The sequence below is a fragment of the Cyprinodon tularosa genome, unplaced genomic scaffold (genome assembly GCF_016077235.1).
Source record: "Cyprinodon tularosa strain WSP-4 unplaced genomic scaffold, ASM1607723v1 ctg243, whole genome shotgun sequence".
In the NCBI taxonomy this organism is placed as follows: Eukaryota; Metazoa; Chordata; class Actinopteri; order Cyprinodontiformes; family Cyprinodontidae; genus Cyprinodon; species Cyprinodon tularosa.
This window is the reverse complement of record NW_024038903.1, coordinates 216,921-237,448: the sequence shown is the minus strand read 5'-3', so window position 1 is coordinate 237,448 and position 20,528 is coordinate 216,921. Positions and strand designations below refer to the sequence as shown.

Here is a 20,528-nt window from a genome sequence, read left to right as displayed (position 1 = left end):
CCCCCCCCCCCCCTTCCCCCCCACATTTGCTCTCACATCTTCAAACACAAGTTCGTTTTGGCACAAATATCTCGCAAGGAATGTGACAAAAGTCAAAGCGCGGTGTCAACGTGCTGTGTCTCGCGAGAGCGCGTTTGTGTTCTTGAAGCAGCAGATTCAAGAAGCTGTAATGGCTAAATTGAGGTTGTAATGCAAGATTAACATATGCAAAAAAATAATAATTACAAATAAACTATCAATAATCATTTGTCAGCTGTAATTTTATTTGTGTAAAACTATATGAACACACCAGCAAATAGTTTTTTTGTGCATTCACATTTAAATCAGATTTGAGTGAAAATCCTCTTCAGGTGAAGATTGGACTGACAAGTGTAATTTTTTTTTACATGTTCTTGCCTTATATGTCTTTTAGCGCAACTTCAAATTCAGTTTGTGTGTGTGCGGTTTTTCTTTACAGCAGAACATTTTGGCATACAAGTTCAGATTTTTGTGGTACAAGTTCTCACATTGCATTCTCAAGTTTTCACATTAAATTCACAAGTTCGTTCATTTTGGCACATATTTACCTTCATATGCTAGAGACTAAAAAAAAGTTTATGTAACTCATTGGTTATAATACATACCGGTACATACTTATAAATATAAATATAAGGGTATTATCTTCTGATACCTGTTTTTAACTGTTGTTCTTTATTTGATTAACGGCACTAATCAAGCCTCTTTATAACATCCTTTTTAACAAAATATCTAATAAAAGTATCTATGATTTTTAGAGCTGTAAATAATTACCAGAGATGTTTGTAAAATAGGGGAAACATCTTCTTGAGTTAATGTTTTATAAACTCTGTGGATTCTGAATTAGCTTTTGTTTTAATTGACAATGTTCATCAAACGCTTTTAACAGCATCCAAATGTTAATGCATTCATTAAAATGTCAGGGTGAAAAAGTAAAGCAGTAGTTTTGGCAAAGATTTAAAAAGTTTATCAATGTTTTTAAATCAAACATTTAAAGTTATACTAAAAATAAGTGATAAGGGAAAAAAATCAATCTGGTTTGTATTTTAAATGTCATGTTTAAAATGAACCTCTTTTATAAAACAGCCTTACTGTATATAGACAGAAAATACTGTAAGTCTGCTAGATGTTAATGGTAACTTTCTTTAAAAGCTGAAACAGTTGTATGCAATTAGGATGCTGGTGAACAGTTGAGACAATAATGCCCCATTCTTTATAAAAAAAAATGTGATACAAACTCTTTTTCGCTGCTTCATTTAGGAGGGGAAAACAGAAAGGGAACATTGGGAGCAGCAGTAGAAGCGGTTAACAAACGGGAACAAAAAGAGGACAAACTCCTCTGATGTGGATTTTCAGGCAGTAAAACGAGGCCTGGAAGCCATCAGAGCTTTTTCTGTTTCACACAATGAAGAGCTCAAAGGAGTGACGGGGCGTTAGCAGAACATCCAGGCACCGTCTGAAGCTCTAATCTGTGTTTTATTATGAAAAGAGCTGCTTTCAGTTTAACTGTTTCCACCACCGGAGGTTTTAGACTCTTTGTTTAGGATTTGGTTTTGCAGAACATTTCCTATTTAAAATGTTAAGGAGAGACAATCAGGTACAGATTTTTACAAATATTCTTATAGGTGCTTATTTTTTTAATTGCTAACAAATAAAATAAAACCTTTTCTTTACCAAGGAAATTACACAGTAACTTGTTTAGGAAAGATTTTATCTGCCGGCTATGGTCCATTTGGCTAACCACAGTGGGAGTACAGGCTGGCAGTTTAACCACAAAATTGGACCATCAGCTGTGACCTTTTGAGGTTGAAGAGACATGCCAGAGTTTTCTAATGACACTGTCACCAGTGTAGTTAAAAACTGCGGAGTTTTCATTGGGGTCTGAGTTGAGCTGGATGCCGGTTGCTTCTGAGTTTCCACAAAATCCACCTTGAATACATTGTTTGCAAGGTCACACCCATTTGACATCGGCTTCAGCAGAAATGGGTAAAGCAAATTCAGTAAAATAGGCTAAAGGCTTATAGATGCATCAGCGTTGAACTACAGAGGTGTTTACGTAGATCATTATCTCTTCCAGTTTGAGAATGTTTCCAAGTGTGGTTAGAGAAAAGGGGAATCTTAGATATTTCCTTCTGTTCCTTCCGTTACCTGTATGATTGAGCTTGAAAAGTGGAAGAGAACGGACTGATGGATGCTTTGTGCAAGTGAAAAGATTTACACCACTGCCATCAAAGCCACAAATACCAGAAAAGCATGTTTCAATCCAAGCGTCTGCTTGAAGTGATGATTTCTGTAGATCTGCCAGAAAAGTGATCAGATTTTATGGATCTTATTGAGAAAAGGAAGCACAGACTTCTCAATGATTGGGAATCTGATAAGGATTTATCCGTCCATCTACTGTACCTTCTAGTCTTTACCAAACCACGAGGTGGGGGACACCCTCTACATCACATGTGTCAAACTGGTTCCAGAAAGGGCCGTGTGGCTGCAGGTTTTCTTTCCAACCAATCAACAGCACACCAGACTCCAGTCATCTCATCAAGTCATCATGTTCAGATTGGACTCCTTTGATTAGATGACTGGAGTCTGGTTGCTATTGCTTGGTTGGAAAGAAAACCTGCAGCCACACGGCCCTTTCTGGAACCACTTTGACACCCCTGCTCTACATGCTGCTTCCACTTTACAGGGCAGAAGAAGAAAAAACACACAACTATGCATAAACACTCTTATCTAAAGAAGAGTAGCCAATAAAAATGACAGAAAGATTATTAGACTTTAGCGGGATGTCACAGAACCTACAAAGAGCAAAGAGCCAAGGCTGGGATTTAAACCCAAAACCTTTTTACCGTAACACAAACAACGAAAATAAGGAACCAGGAGTTTATTAAAACCACCACTGGTACTGCAACTACTGGCAATTTAACACAAGCTTCAGTTAGAGCCACCTACATCCATCATTATATACGGATTTATAAGCAATAATTTCTAAAAGTGGTCATTATGAAAAGAAAATATTAATTTAGCACAGATTAGTCTGTATTTTGCTGATATGATTGCTTTGATTTGACCACAAAAAGCTCATGTTCGGTTACACAGAAATCCCTGGACGCCTTAGAAAAGGGAAAAAAACTACTCCGGCCTGATCTAGAGCCTTTTTGTCGGAAAAGAAATCTGAGAGATGCATTAAACTGGAGTCTGCCTATCACAAAGGAATAGAGAGCAGTAAAGGCGGCTGAATGTAGCAGCAATCACATCTATTGTCGTAGGCTGGACAAACTGCTATCAGTATTTAGAGAAGCAGCACAAAAAGAGTATTGTGTGTGAACGGACAAACCGCTTTAGTTGTTAAATAAATGCAGAGTTTGAAAGTAACGAGAGCAACACATCAGCTGGTCACTGTTTCCCATTTCCTTCATACTGGAACCCTTTAACAGACCATTCATTAGACTGTTCCAGCTCACCAAGCAATATTACACCGCCACATGGACGCTTAATTACAACAGGAACATTGGAGTATAGGCAAAGGTCCAGATTTGGTCTAAATGACTTAAGTATCATGAGAGATGCAAGAAAAAAAAAACATTTCTAAATTCATGTCGTTTAAGCTTAACTTTTTCTTGAATTATTCAGCATACTTATACCTTTCTGTGGGTTCAGCAGTCAGGATGACAGCAGAACACTTTAGATTCAGAAAGTTTAAACTGCTGCAGGACAGAACTTTGTTAAGACGGCTGATTTATTTTAGCCTACCCCGAAAGAAGACATCAATTTACATCCATATCTTCTGGGTCTTTTCCTCACTCTTATTGACATTCAGAAACAAACTGCAGGAGTGCTATATGCTATATAGAGCAAGTCTTACTTTTGAAACGTTCTCTGAAAGTACTGGAGGACTATTGAACCCCTAAAAGATCAGCAAAAACAAGTTTCTGACTGCAGACTTTTTTTTGCTGACTTTTTTTTACTTGAGGCCAATCTTCAGGGTTTTAGTTTCCCTTCTTTGGTCATACTGAAACTTTAACAGGATATTTCTAAAATCAGTCAACTTATATCCAGTGCAGTAAATATGCAGTACATCTAATAACGAGTTACAGAGCAGTAATCAAGCTGAAACATCAGAACTCATTGTGAAATATGAGTAAATAACATTTGACAGAGAGGAAAATGTCTAAAACTTTCAGGTAGATGTTAAAATATTGCAGAGGCTAATATCTCTAATCTCAACAGAGACTATGTCTGTTTCTAAATAAACCTAGGATAGATACCCTTCAACCTTTAGCTGAGGTTGTGGTAAACACATAGCAGCTATGTAGCTTTATCATCTATAATAATAACATTATAAACAGAAATGCTGCACATAATGTAAAAACAAGAGATCTTTTTGAACAAAAACATCAGCATATAGCTTTTACTTTTCCTTTGCTGAAGCTTTGACTGGAGCTCCTGCAGTTGTGTCCTCCTCCTCCTCTTCCTCCTCCTCCCCCTCTTCGTCCTCTGTTAGCTTTATCCAATAGACTGTGCGTTGACAGGTGGATCGTCTGCCTTCGTGCTACCAAGACAAATGGCTCTGCTGCTGCCGCCGTACTCCACATATAAAGCAATACTGGTCCCTCTCATCAGGAAAACACACGTCATTTTTTTCCAGCTGTGACATTCAAACCAAAGCTAAATGAATGTGTGTGTACTTTCATAAATTTCTATCATTTTTTTAGCAAGCTCCAATTAAAAGAAGGAAACAGCTACATCTACAGTGCATCTCTAAATGTTGACAGATGAACCCTCTGCAGGCTCATTTTCTTCATTAAACTGCAGTTCAGCCCCTAATCTGTGGAGCCATCAGCTCCGGCTGTATCACCCTGAATAATTGACAGCGTGTGCATTAAAAGCAATGTCACAGAAATAATTTGCGAACTGAGGACAGAGGAGGTTGTCACCAAATATTAATTGTTCTTTCACTCCGACACCCACGTGGCGACAAAGACGAGCCAATTTTAAATGTGAACATAAATCAGTGTTAGAGACTCTGCAGACATGCTGGAGTCATCACCAACACATGGACCGCAGGGTAGAACTTGGATTCTCCTAAATCAGAAACGAACAGTGGTTCTGATGTCTACATCAAGATGTTGCTGTTGGATCAGATAAAGAGAGAAAGGATCTTCTGAAAGGAGCTGGGATTACTTCTCTGATGATCAGGAATAAACATTCAGAAGACGATAAGCAGAAGCTTCCTGAAGGAATAAATGATGTGAATAAGGCTGTTTGGAAGTAGCTGGATTGAAGATTTAGACACATGACAGCTCCCTGAATATACACTCTGCTAAACACATAAATTCCTAAAATAATCCAAAAACCAAATTACAGAAAACTATGTCTATAGAGCTTATAGCTGCAGAGTTACGAAACATTTTCAGTCTGCCGTTTTCAATTTGCAAGACTGACATTGTCCTTTTGTGACATTTATACTGTTTATTGATAGATCTTTGCAGTTTAGTGGAAAGAAAATGATGAATCATTTGCTATCAGTTAAACAAAACATATTATTTGCCAAAGGTGGTCCAAGCAGAAACAAGAAGCAGTTGTTTGTTCCTGTTTTCTGATATCGTCTCATTGTTTATTACTTTTTGGGAGAATATTTTGAGGATTGACGGGACACGAGAGGGAGTTTTTGGAAAGTCTGCATCCTGTTGAGACGCCATTAATAAATTAGATCAGAGAGGTTTTTGTTTTCAGCAGCCTGTAACAAGGACTTCATTTGTTGATGCTTTAAAATAGCTCCAAATAAAACAGCTTTGGATTCAGAAAATAAGATTTAGGTTAACAAAGTTATTCTAAAAGGGTAATTAGATCAAAAACAATCATCAGCCCAAAGTAAATAACCCTATTAAAGTCCATCTTCTAAAACTAAGGGTACTTAGTACAACTACAGTATTTAGAAAACAAATCTCTTTAGCTTTTCTTAGAGCAAAACAAGAAGTGAGGCAGATATATTTCTTTAAATTAGACATTTTTGCCATTCAGACCATATTAACCATACTGTTCTTTCTCTAAATTCTAGAAATACTTTCAGAAAGGTGACTTTGGTCAAAGAAAAGGAACAGAAGAAACAAAGGAAGCAGGATATCACATTTCTGCAGCGGAAACTGCCTGACAATAATCGGTGCAGAGCATCTTAGGTTCAGAGAGTGGGATCAATCAAACACTGCCTGTTCCAAACAGCCACACCTGTGGCCAGGCACCATTAGGATACTGGAGGTAAGATTCATCTAAAATTTTTCCTGTTTTAGTACAACCATCGGGGGGGTTGTTTAATGCTGCAGGGCTACAAGGCAGCTGTGAGTGAGAAACCTGTGGGCCAGACCTGCAGAGCTTCAGATTCACCTTCCTGAGGGTAGCCTCAGACACACAGAGGAACAATAACACACCAGCCTTAAGCTTTGATAATGATTTCTGGTCTAATTTTCTGTTCTGTGAAGACTGACAACAAACACCTGCACAGACGGCCGTTTAGAGCCTCCTTTCTCCCAACTTGATTTTATGAGGCTTCTTATCCTCCAGCTTTAATTAAACTCAGGAAACCTCCACAAATTTAGAAAGTTCACCTCCAGCCGGCTGACAAACACCCTTTATTACCTCATGAAAGACAATTAAAAGTGTCTGTCACCCTTTAATGCTGCAGCTAATTGGTTTGTGCTAAACTAATAAAATAATTATTCTCTGGCTGCAGAAGACCAACGAAGAGAGCAAGTGAACTGACATCGATGAAGAAACCAATATAACCCATAAAGCCTTTTATTGGGGGCTTTCTTTGACTATTACGTGAGCCGACTGTCATATATTTGTCTCTAGAGGAGCGCCTCAACTCTGAGGCCAGATTTTATTCATGAGCTTTAATTAAAAGTTAAGAATCAGGAAGGAACTTTTAAACAAATAAACCCAAACTATTCAGGCACTCTTCAAACAGAAGCAACCAAATATGCAAACTTTAGAGAAAGCAATATTCTTAAAGCAAACAGAGTCTGACTGAAATGAAACTAAATTAATAAAGACAAACTATGAAAAGTATAAAACTTTCTCTGCAAGGTTATAAATAAGAACTTAGACGGCTGAATGAAACTGAACAAAATAAAATGTAACTTTGATATTTGAATAATTGCATTGTGTATTATGTTATTTTATGGGAAAAGAGAGTAATGAATATGTAGCAGTTCTTCTATCGGGCTGGCACCAGCATGGGTGATACCATTCTGTCAAATTATATGACAGATATGACTGTAGGGGCTCTTAGAGGCTGGGCAGCAGTATGAGGCACCTCAGGGAGCTATGCTGGTACCTTTTCTTTTTAATCTCTACAATACAGACATGTTCAACCTGAAATGTGAATGTCTGAACATTTTTAACAGTTCTACCTTAGATGACCTCATCTCAGATGACATACAGTGCCAGTGAGACCAGATGATTGCCTAAAAACTAAAGGGCAACATGTGGGATTTATCTGGAACAGAGAAACCAGTGCAGCAATAGCAAGCATCCAGGAAGAAAACTCATCGTCCTCTGCTTTATTCCCGACCTGGCTCGTCTCAGAAGAGAGTCCCAGAATCTCCCCTCAGTAGACGCCTCCCAAGCAGTGTTAATTTCGTCAACAAGGACAATGAGGAAAATATTTCGTTAATGCCCCTTTTTCCCGTGACGATGAAGCACAAAAATTGTTTCCAGAAGATAAAAATATGACGAGAATAAAAAATTATTTTCGTCAACGAGACAAAGACCAGACAAAATTTACAAGCCATGGCGGCATTGGACATTAAGAATTATAATTGTTTATAATTAATTTGTAATTGTTAATATAAGTGTTTCTTGAACTTCATAAAAGATTACGCGATGTTGCCCTGTTTGTCCCTACACAACGCCTGTCCCACAGTGCCTCGCACCTCTCACTCAGTTGTAGCAGAGGGCTTATACTCCTAGAAACAATGGTAATAGTTAACCGTTGCTAGTTTAACTTCGCAGTCATGACGTCGGGCTCGGATACCGGAGTATGGTTTGTTGGAGGAGCTGGGCGAAAACAACGTCTGGATGTATGGAGCCATTTTGTTTACAACATGAAGGACAACAAAACAACCTGCATGATAATGATTGACACCACACCACAGCCAAATCAGACGTTGAGGAAGACTGTTGCAGAGATGTTGGGAGCACCCCCACCGTACAAAACCTGATGCCAAAGAGCAGAAAGCCCTGGAGAACTCAAAGGCAAAGTGGATGGGGTGTTCTGGCCTGCCTGCAAGGACCATTGAGGATGAAGACTTTGTGGATAATGAAACAAGTTATATAAATAAAATAGAGAAAAACAGAAGCTGTTTGTGGAGAAGTTTTATTCTGTACAGTGTGACATATATGTTAAAAAGAGACGCAGTGTGTGGAGAAGTTTGATTATTCACAGTGTTGACTAAAATGACTAAAATGACAAAAATGACTCAAATTTGACTAAAGCTAAAATTGATTTTCATCATTTAGACTAAGACTAAATTGTGAAGGAAATGACTAAATATGACTAAGACTAATTGATTTTCGACATTGTGACTTAGACTAAATTTTAAAAAGCTGACGAAATTAACACTGTTCCCAAGGTGCTCCCAGGCTAGCCAAGAGACATAGTCCCTCCAGCTCCTTCTGGTGGGATATGCCTAGAACACCAAGGTTGGCGTCCTGGAGAAATAGGACAAAGATGTCCAGGCCGCCTCAGCTGAATCTACTCAATGTGAAGGAGAGATGCTTTTATCTGAGCCTCTCCCTGATGACTGAGCTCCTCACCCTACATATTATAAACTGTTACATCCCCCTGGCTGGGTCTAGGAGGTATAAAGGACCAACATACATTTAGACAGGAAATCCAGGAGTCAAAATGTATTTAAAGAGATTTATTCTGCCGTTTAAAAAAAATAAAGTTTCTGTAGAGCGGTCAAAGCTTCAGGGAGAGCTCAGGCCAAAATATCAAATGAAACAACCCTAAAAGAAAAAGGAAAGTGGACTTACCTAACTCAAACTAAAAGCAAAATATACAAGCCTACAAAATAACCAACCTAACAAGTATATAAACAGGAGAAAACTCTGAGTAAAAAAGGCAAAAATTGAGCACTGCATGCATTGAGCACTGCATGCATTGAGCATCAATGCATGCAGTGTGAACGTAGCCGGAGTGTTTGGTCTCATGTGAGTTGGTGATCATCTCCCTCCTATGTTCTGGACAACTTCTATCAGAGACGCTAGTTTCCAGCCTTCCTTAGCTTGCAAGTTTTTTGCAACAGGTTTTGCATTTAGAGCATGTTTATATTTTGTTGCTCTCTTTTTTCTGTGATTCAGGCACGTCTCTTTTGTAGCGCTTTTTGTTTGCATTGGAGTTGTGTATTTATCTCCTTTTTGTGTTTTGTAGTCTATTTTATTTTATTTTATTTTTTAACCCTCATTTTTGTATTTTCAGTGCTTTTTAAATTTGATTTACATTCATGTATTTGTAGGACTTTTGCACTCCTCTGCTGTTGTACTTATAACCCTCTCAGATCAATGCATTTAGGTGTTGTCCCCTCCTGCATATTAAACATAATTTATTTACAATTTAAACACCTGACAGAGATTTCCCACACACTGGATGCGACATCACTGCCTCCTGAAGGGATGGTCGCAATGTTGGTCCAGGGCCAAAACAATGTTGGTGGTCCAGCACTGAAAGCAGCTTGGCGGTTACAGATGGTGCATTGTTAACAGTCTCTTGTTTTGGTTTTTCCACCAAATGTTCCCTAAAAATGTGTTTTTTTTGTAGAGTGAATTCAGCAAAGAAGAAAAACAGCCTCAGTCTAAAAGTCTGTGAAGTGACAAAACACACATAATGAAGTACTCTTTGTAATCTGCATGTCTCCCTCTGGACTCTGTTATATAATGTACACAGAGATCTTCAATGTGTGAAAATAACCTCACACTTTCCAAAGAGAAAAAGAGGCTTTTAGAAAACTAGATGATTCTACCACTGTGGTCTGTCTCATCTAATGTAACTTTTGGTCTCCATTACAGTTCAGCAGCTGGACACAAACTCTCAGAGCTTGAGGATTGAGAAGAACGAAAAACACCTTACTTTACTTTGCTTTAAAACAACCAAAATGTTCTCATTTTCTGTGTACGACAACAATATTACAAGCATCATAATATTGTCATAAAACCATTAATAATAGGGCATTTGATTGTAATATAGGATATTTAAAGAGCCAGACATTCAAACCGGCATTTATGTAAATAATGTGTTCGGCTCACAGTGGTTGAATTAAGTAGAATTAACTTTGTGGTAGAAAAGAGAGAAGAGTTGAAGAAACTGGTCTATATTGCAAGCAATACCATTATTGAGGTATTGAACAATGAGGTACTGATTGCATGTTTTCCTCACGGCGTGCAATCCAGCCTGAGGTTATACACTTTCTTTCAACAACAGGAATGTCTCAGCAAGCTATTTTGTCCTCTTTTGTCATGAAAATAGTCTGTAATTTCAGCTTCAAAGAAGTAAATGTAGAAGTAACAACTCTTTAAAATAATTTCAAAAATGTAATTTAGACACACTATGTAATAAAAGTGCTTTTACACTGAGTCTAGTTTCTTCTTTTCCATTTTTTGTCACAATTAAATGTTTAAGATTCCATTTTGTATATTTAAGCATTATTAAAAAGTACCTATCTTACACCATGAAGTAGGCTTTGAGATTTCAAAAAGCCACACATCATGCCCTGATTGAATAAACTTAAAATACAGATAAGGTAAAAACAAAGCCATTAACCATTTGGAAATGGTTACAGTGTCCTTTCTAAAGTTTCGGGGATCCAGTGAACCAAACAAGAACTATTATCTACAAACAGAAGAAACAGTTAATGTCAGAGTTACTGACAAGGCAACAAGAGAGAAAGACTATGAATAGCCTCCATTTGATTCACCTTATTTATATCCAGGAAACTCACAACACCTGTCATCTGAAGACACTTTACAAAGACAATTCAATCAGGTCATACAGACTGGTTAAAAGTTTTCTATCAAAGGAAACCCAGCTGCTTGCATCAAGACATGACATTAGCAAGATCAAGCTGATCCACAATTTTTTTAGGTGAGTCATTGTGATCGTACAGTAGCAGTCATTCATAATGGCCCTTCCCAGTCAAACACCAGTCGAATGGCATCCCACTCCTCGGCAACTCCCAGCAAAATCCCCCCCAACTTCCAGCCACTGGAGTAACCCCCTCCTTCTGGGCATGCATGTTTTTTTACTCTGACTCAACACTATCACTGAATTACAGGCTCTGACCAGGAGATTGGGCTTCTTTTTAGATCTTAATGTCAACAAGGCATGAAAGAAATAATATTTTAGTACAAAGATTAATGTTTAAAAGGGAATTGTTGGGGACCAGCCAAGGGCCCGTCAAGGAAAGTAGGAACATTTTGAATGGCTACTACTGTATCATTAGCAATCCTTTTTATACAGGTGAAGAAATAAACTTCAACACAAAATATATAAAAAAAACTTTTATTTATTTATAAAAAATTTTAATTAATTTGACTTCTCTTTGCAGAAAAATCTAGAACCCTCACAAATTTACACAATATTCATAAACTTGATGTCAGGAAGTTATGGATTAATGAAGAGAAAGCTGCAGGTTTAAGTTCCCTTTAGCTTCAGTTTGGAAGCTTTTAAGATGTGAAGGAAGATGATTAATCCTGTGCTGTTCAGGAAAATAAATCAGTCAACATTTTTTTAAAGGAGGTTCAGAAACTCTAAAAACAACAACTCCTAAATGGAGTCGTGTCAGAACCTCCCAACGCCGCCTGTCCCAGGGTTTGTGTCATCAATCAGAACAATCTGCTCGGAAACAGAAATTTAGCCGAGGTGTAAAACTTTGGAGCCAAAAAAAAAAGAAAAAAAAAAGAGATGATTAATGTTGTTTTCTCCCCCTCTGCTGAAGATCAAGTCATATTTAGGTTGTTTGCTACAGCAGGAGACAAAACTCAGAAGGAATTCATTATCCTGTTTGTTTCTGCATCTTTATGAGCAATAAAATGCTCATTAAACAGCCTCAAACAAAAATCAAACCAAATATCTCCAAATGCTGGAATCCTAAAATGTTTCCTTGCATGATAGATTTCACTTTTCTACGAACAGTTAAATCTAAGCTTTATCAGGAAATGAAGAATATGCAATGAACTAATGAATGGTGGAAGCAGCTGGTGGGTTTACGTTTAGGTCGACTTCCAGCAGTTAAAGACATACGGGACTGACCAGCCGGATTTTTATCATCAAACCATTAGGGGCTTCATGAACTCTGTGCTGCTTCAGTCTGAAGACAGATTCTCTAAGAAATACAAATATACAGGAAAAATTTTAAACTTTTAAAGAGTAGCTAAATTAGAGGTCAAGCGGACAAGTACAGGTTTGTTTACAAAAGGGGCAGCGTCTTCTTCTACTACTAGTAAACTAGACACTTCCGCATATACCCATATGGTACATGTATGCACATGTCATCATTTATTTAGTGTCCATTTAAACAGAGATTTTGAGTTTTTGATCAAGAAAGATTTAGATCGCATCGAAGAGGTTTTGTGCATATAAATTTAGCTAATATTTCAATAGAATAAGATGAGTTACATTTAATAAAGAATAAAACTATTCTGTTCAATTATTTCAGGTGCATAATATTCAATATCTTATTCTAAGGGCAAAAATAGGAATTCCATTGACAGATAATCATATTTACCTGCTCAAAATAAGGGCATATACAGTATGCTTATCCTAACAAATGTTTTACTATGTTTAGATCAATTTTATACAAAACAGTAACAACAGAATAAATGAGGCCCCCAAAAAAACTGTATCAAATAAAGAATAATAAATAGCCGTTTTATGTAAGAATAAAACTAAACAACTAAAAACTTACCCTAATGAACAGAAGACAAGCTTATTAACCCAAAAACTGACTTTTGTAAAAGATAAAAAAAAAACAAGGGATGGTCTTAACATACATGCTGCTACTAAAATAAAATGTTAAATATTTAAATAATAAAAAAAACAAGAGTCAAAAGGGCCCTGTGCTGAAAGCTACAGACCTAAGGCCTGCTGATGGTTTATGGTGATGTTTTTTTCTTCTTATTTTAGTTATTCTGCTGCAATTGACCCAATAGACACTCTGCCTATAGCTAACAGTGCAAATAGAGAACAAGCCTGGGAAAGCTCCACTGTCTGAGCCTCAGAGAGGAGAAACGATTGTAAAATAATCTCATCATGACATTTTATTACAGAACATCAGAGAATCTTAATAAAGTGAAACAGCAGGACCAGGTCCTCCACCTGCTCCATGAAGGAACAGCACTGAGGAGCTGGAATATTGTCCCCATCACCAGTCCCTCCAGATGAGAGCTCCAGCTAAACGTTGCAGCTGTAAACCGTAAACAATACAGACAGAACATCAATATTCATCCGCAGTCCTGTTAATGTCGGAGCGGCTGCTGAAAATGTAATCATGCCTGCTACACTCTTCCCAAGTACATTCGTCATGTTCCAGTCGTCGACAGACTGGAGTGAGCGTGCTCCGTGAGGCGAGGTAGAAGACTCGGAGAGGATCTCCCAGGAGGACGGTGTTTAAAAGCCTCACAGAGGGCCAAATTATCTGTCATCATTTCATCTGTGTTGGCGAGGGAGAGCCGGCTTCTGAAATAAAACCTGACTCAGCTCCACTGACCAAGCGAGGAGACAAAAACAACCCGCTGCCGTAGATTTACAAACCAGCTCTGCTGTTAGTTCCACCTGAGCTGCAACAACAGCCGTCAATTTACTCATCTAAGTGTGAGCAGCAGAACCTCTCCACCATCACTACTTCAGCTCACTTTGAAAATTCAGACAAACATTTCCGCCATGATCGAGGATTCTCTTAGAGAACTATAAGTTAGGAGGGCTAGTGGACTAGAGGTTACAGAGGAGGGCGTTTGTGTCCGTTAGAGGCCCCAATATCCTCACAGACACAGACTGTCATTTTGGGTCCCTGAGGAAAAACTCAGAGCTACTAAATGCCCAAGTGATCTGTTAAAGTGTGGGCTGTATGTTTCAGTTTGCTTTTCGCTTAATATACAAAGTGGTCAATTGCAAGGTTACAGAACGAATTTACTATAACGAGCAAGTATGGCTGAAAAAATATATCTTTTTATAACACATCTCTTCAACACAGTGCAGAAAATGTAAATCTATGAAAGTCAATTTTTCTTAAAATAAGTGACTTTTTCTTACATTCAAGGGGTAGGTAAGACACTTTGCCAGTTACATAACACAATTTGCATTTAAAATAAGGAAAAACCACTGCAGTCGCTTATTCCAAGTGCATAATATCTAATTATCTTATTTCAATGGTAAAAAATACTAATTCCATTGGCAGATCATCCTATTGACCTACTCAGATTAAGGGTACTGTAAATACATTTATTTTAAGGAAATTTGACCTTTTTTTAGATACTTTTGCTGTGTAGAAACATTTTTTTATATATATATATATATATTTGGCCTGTTATGTAGCTCTATCTACCTCTGTTCTCTCATTCTGCAGTCTTTTTAGTTCAATCTCTAACTTCTCTCTCTTTTTTTCATCACAGTAGCTTCATCTGTTCTGTTCCTGCTTGGCTGTGCAACATCCTGGAGAGAAATATTAGCTGTGCCTTCCTGCTTTTGCACATAACTTTGGTCCCATTGGTTTTTAATGAGCTATATACATAAAGTTGGGTTTGATTGGATTGGATATCTTAAATCCAAATTAAATTTTGTGACAGTGTGCAATGTACTGCACAATGAATAATTTTGGACAATTAAAAGCAGGACAGAGGAGAAGTTGTTATTTACTCCAATTCCAGTGTCAAACAGGAAACATGTTGAATGTTGGTCTGTATCACATCTCCTCAAACAAGCCCCTAAACAACCAATCCAAGGCAGTGAGGATGATCCAGACTGTCAAACATCTGAAACCTGCAGCTGTATCGCGATGAAGCAGCAGCTTGTTAAACCCTGCGGGTGTCGAGTGAAGCCATTATAATACAGAAAGCTTTGGGATCATTAAAAGGCAACACATGAAACAGACCACATCCTCACAGACAAGAGGGGAGGCTGCAGAACAGATGTGGCTTGACAAAGACCAGCAGCCCACAGGAGAAGCTCTGTAAACCACAAACACACAGGATGCAACCATCCGGCTAACAGAGCAGACACGTGCATAATAAATGAAAATAAATTTAAAGTGATCAACCCTTCTTATTTATTGGCCGGAGATGGAGATAAACATGAGAGTGGAACAGTACATCAGTCTAATGACTGAGGAAGATGTTACACAAACACCATCAGAAAACAATCATGTGAGGCTGTTTGTGACAGAATCCATCATTCAGGGTCTGGAGTCAAAAGTAAGAACTGGTCTCCACCTTTGCCATACTCATATCTCTGAGTCAGAGATGTGAGTCAAAGAAATTCTTCACAACATTGAAGCCAAAACAAAAAATATGATACTGCCAGAAAATGGGATTGTAAGCTTTATTTTGTAACAGAAAATGCAAAAAAATAAGAAAAGTCAAGGGTTGATTTATGCAGGATGGGCAGTACAATTTAAACACTGGTGGCTTGCAGGTACTAAATTAAACAGCGGGCCCTCTATGCACTGGTATGTTGTGGAAAAACAGCATAAAGAAAAGATTATTCAATTTTAGAGATAAAAAATATAAGAGTTTACTATTAGGCAAGCATAAATGATCACAAACCCTCTAGAACTTTTTCTGGATGAAAGTTTGACTTTAGTAGCTCAACTAGAATATGGTGTAACACAAGGTTTACACCTTAGCCCTCTGTTTTTCAATGACCTAATTTGTCTAAACCAGGGATTTATAACATTTAATGCAGATAATACTCACTTGTATAAGTCAGAAAAGCAAATCTTAAAGTGTCTTTCAACTTTACATCTTGTGTTACATTGTGTGTTACAACTTTCTTGAAACTACAGTGTCGAGTCACATGTGGAAAACTTGAAAGTCCCCCGTCACCCCCTGCAGGTGTGGGCCTGCATGGCGGTGTGCATAACTGGTCTCTTATTGACTTGGTATGGGCTTAGTAGAAAACAGACTACAGTTAATAAAAGGTGGATTAGATCTACTGACATAAACAAGACCGTCGCTGGAGCAGAATGTATTGTAAGTAATCCCTCCACCCCAATTTAATGGGATTACAATGCATCGACTTGACTTAGGCTTTTACTGTCAAATAGTTTGTAAAAATTAGAACTTGGCAATGCCCTAGTCAAAGGTATTTCTGTTTGGTTCTCAATTCTCTATTTTGCAGGTGAAAGTGTTCATAAAACATCAGGTTACACTCTTTTGTAATGTGAAAGAACACAGAGCTAAGCAACCCTATCCAATGGTTGTTAAATCCTGAAAACCTTCAGCGTGAATGCAACAATGATGCTACGACATTTGTAGTACTTGCTAAGAAAAAGGTATATATTAACAATCAAACCACAAAGGGCTAAAAGTACATGACTCCATGATAAATCCAATCCCAAGTGTTTCCCCACACCTTAGACCCTAATTTGCTTTCACCATAATAATAGAGAACCATAACCTAACCTCTTTTACAGACGTGTTACATATCTGCAAAAGAGCTAAGGATTCCCGCCCTCACTGCATCCCTAATGCACCCCAGAGGATCACCATCCACACATTCTGGTAGCTCTTTTACATGGTAATAGAGTCCTAATAAAGTGTGAAGAAGCATTTCTATCAGTGGAACAGCAGAAACAGTATTTCATATTAATCTCCATTATTCTACCCCATCTTCAAATAAAGCCATGCACTGGCACCAGTTTGAGCCGTCTCCTGATGGTTCATATTGCAGCAGCCCAAGCTCATTACTGGACAAAAGATTAAAAATTACATATTTTTCCTATTTTCCTGTTTAAATCAGTCGGATTGAATATTATCTGGCTTCATGAAACATTGTAAGGCTTTTCACTTGCATAAACATCGAGCACCATATCTCTTAAACTGGGCTTGTGTTTTTGGTTAAAGTTCTACATAATGGAACCCCTGTAACTGCAGACAAAGATAACGGCAAAAACCTATAAGTCAAACTCAGTTCAGCTGCTGATGTCAGAAACAAAACTATTCTCCTCTTGCTCCAAACATGTTTACTGTTCCAGTGATGATTAGTAGTCTGCGGTAAATGCTTGATGTTTCTCCAAGGCTGAGTTTTCCCAGCGGACCACAAACAAGCAGCCGACTGCTTCGACCAAGGTGCCAAAAGCCATTTTCTGTTTTTCAGCAACAGCAAAAGCCTTTTGGTTGTGATTCTACAGAGAAACAACAATTCTGAAAGCTGTGCTCTCACTTATTATCCTGCATCCACTCTCAGCAGAGTGAAGCACGGTTGCTGCCATGCATAGAGGCAGCCGGGCTGTGAACATGACACTTTCTATTAAAAACCAAGTGTTCAGGTTCTCGGGTGACTCAAAACATTTTCATTTGCAGAATGTGAGCGCCCTCTGATATAAAAACCCTCCACGTATCAATGCAAACAATCTATTTCAGCTCATCTCAGCCCTTTATTATATAAACATGACAGGGGTGAGTTTTCCAGACACAGCAGTCGTCTAACACTCATCTACATGAAGCTGATTTTTTTTTTTACTTTAAATATTTATTAAAACAAGAAGGAGGGGATGATGGTGAGATGAGTTTATGAATTTTATATTGCGATGATCCAGGATGCTTTGACAACCGTAGTATGGATTATATTAGGAGTACCTGGCAGTGATCCTTAAAACGGAAGTCTGTGTTTCATGCAATGTGGACTCATTTAGAATTAAATATGTTTCCAGGACGACAATTCAAAGGATTTTTTTAATGATCAAATTATAGACCCTCTACCGTTTTTTTTCATTTCCAAAGGTCAATCTTATTCAGATTGTGTTATTCTTAGCAACAAACCTCTCCCATTCAAAGCCCATGATAAACTTCATTATAATTAAATATGAACTATTACTTTTGAAATCACTTTTTTTTCTGTGTTGAAAGCTTGTTTCTGAAATCTTTAGAGGCTGACAAATACATGCAAGCTTCCTCTCCGTCTCCATGGTTGGACTCAGTCAATAGGTGGCGCCTTCAAAACTCTGTCTCACCTCTGGTCTTTGTAAAAGAAGACAGTCTCTCTGTTGTCCATTAGATTAAACCACTGCTGCATCCAGATATATAACTAGCTCTTGGGACAAAAAAGTATCATTTTTATAATTTTTGTTATTATTATTGGTGCAATTAAAAGGTATCTGTTTTTCTTCCTTCATAGAGTACATCTGCTCTTATGCTGCAAGGCAACCAGACCCACTATGATGTGTGTCTGCAGCAAATAAAATTAAGAGCCATTTATAAGAGAGGAACAACTCGTAGTAAGTATATCGCAAAGTTTTAAACACCTCCTGTCAATTTAGTCTTTTTTTTTTTGCACGCTTCAAATGTTGACAAAAAAGTTTCAAAACACTGCGACAAAGTCAAAATGAAAAGGATTAGCAGACCTCAAAATGTTTATGGGTCATTCCATAACTTTCACATTTCTAAAATTTCTCCAGGCATGTTTGAGATGAAGCGTACATTAGTGATGTAGGCTTATTGACTGTAAATAAATCTGTGTAACGTTAAAACAATAAATAATGCACCACAACACTGGATTAGCAGATAATTTAAGAACTAAACACAAAGCTGGACACACAAACCTCCAATCCTATTAATACCTCAGACTGAAGGCTAACATGTCTTCCTCTACACTGAAACTAAAAACCTGGGGGGGGGGTTATGAATCCGGTTTCCTAAAATGACCTCAGCGCAGTTCTTACTGGATGTCCAATAATATCCTTCAATTCCTACCACAATAACCATTGTTCCCAGTCAGCCTTTTCTCTGTTCATTAAGAGCATTTGTCTGTGAATTACTGGATTACCTGTAAATGATTTTTCTGTTCCTACTGGGATAAATTTGCAGTTTAATGTTTGCATTTCTGCATGTATAGGATGTTCTGCTCCAGACTGATTCCCTGTTTCTGCCCTTTGTCTCTGTGTTGTTCAGTCAAAGCAAACACATTCATCTTCCATAAACTCTCCATGAGGCCGAAACCCTAATGAAACATTTCCATTACAGAAAGCAAAGCCTAATTTGGTTTAAAGGCTTAACCTAATAAAGGCCTTAAAGATGAGGAACTAGACTCTGATTGCTTTAAGCAGTTGATCCCTGCAAAGACAGCGGAGAGGATCAGGAGACCATCCGGAGCCTCAGCATGAGCACAGGCTGGAGGTGCATGAACTGCAGATGCAAAGCCATAAAAACTTCATGCCAAGTCCTTACTGAGACCCTCTATGGTGTAAGGAGGAGCAGGAGGAGCTCAAACAGGCCAGTAAGGACAGCAATGCATGTCAATAAGACTCTGTTTAACCCTGACTTTCAGAGCTCTGCAGACTGCACCGTGATCTGCAGCTGAAAGTGAGACCAGAGGAGTCTCCCAGGGAATATTATCTTCATCATGTTAATTGCTGCTGCAGCATCTCAGGTCCTGCGCCTTTCTGTCTCAGAATCCTCTAAAAGCATCATGCAGCCTGCCTTACCTGAGCACTCCTTCCCTTTGCCTTTGCACTCTCCGCTCTGTGGCTGATAAGAAGCCAGAGCCTCCGGCAGGTGCAGCAGCAGCGACAGCAGGTAGGCGGACACCAGGCACCGGACAACCCCGCCCGGGTGCCGGCGACACCGCCCAGGGCCCGTCAGCATCATGGAGAAGACCCGAACCCCGCAGTCAGTTTGGTTGGGTTCACGAGCTGCGCACACTTTCGCGTAATTCCTATATAAACGCAATGAAAAAGCGCAGCGGTCCTGAGAAGCGGAGAGATTCAGGAAGCCTCAGCGGCGGCGGTCCGGTTCTGCCAGGATGGAGGCAGCGGCAGCAGCATCCTCTCTACAACGTCCCTCCTCCACTGAAACTCCGCGCCTTTGGCAGCAGATCTATGTAGCAGCCAGGCGCTGCTGTCAGTCACACCCTCACTGAAAGCACCGGGGCGCTCCGGCTGCGCGTCCTTCGCGCGACACAGGGGCGGTGAAGGCGGCGCGTGGAGCGAAGCGGCAGCTGCAAACACAACAAAGAGATCCGGACTGAAGAAGATGAGGAGGATGAGAAGGAGGAGGAGGCAGAGTGGTCACGTGAAAGGATGCAGCACTCCCCTACACCTCCACGCCTCTTCACGCACACCGCACTCACGCGCGCGCACCTTAGACGCAGCCAATAATTTGCAGCAAAGCGGTGCTGAACGCTGCTGCGGGTCAACTTCAGACTTCAGGGCGCATAAAGAAACCAACGCATTCTGACTCCGGATCAGCTCTTAACTAAATAGGACAAATTAAAAAACGTCACTGAGAGAAAAATCAGATGGAAAGTT

General features: G+C 38.9%; 1 protein-coding gene across 1 annotated transcript in view; it reads right to left on the bottom strand.

Annotated features, from left to right (window-relative positions):
• The window catches only part of LOC119785213 (tomoregulin-1-like), a 97,312-nt gene extending 77,050 nt beyond the window's left edge, over positions 1 to 20,262 (bottom strand). The window contains exon 1 of the mRNA XM_038287720.1: positions 19,707 to 20,262. Coding sequence (XP_038143648.1) covers positions 19,707 to 19,869 — 163 coding nt within the window. The 5' untranslated portion in view covers positions 19,870 to 20,262. The remainder of the gene's footprint in view (positions 1 to 19,706) is intronic.
• Between the last annotated feature and the right edge of the window lie 266 nt (positions 20,263 to 20,528).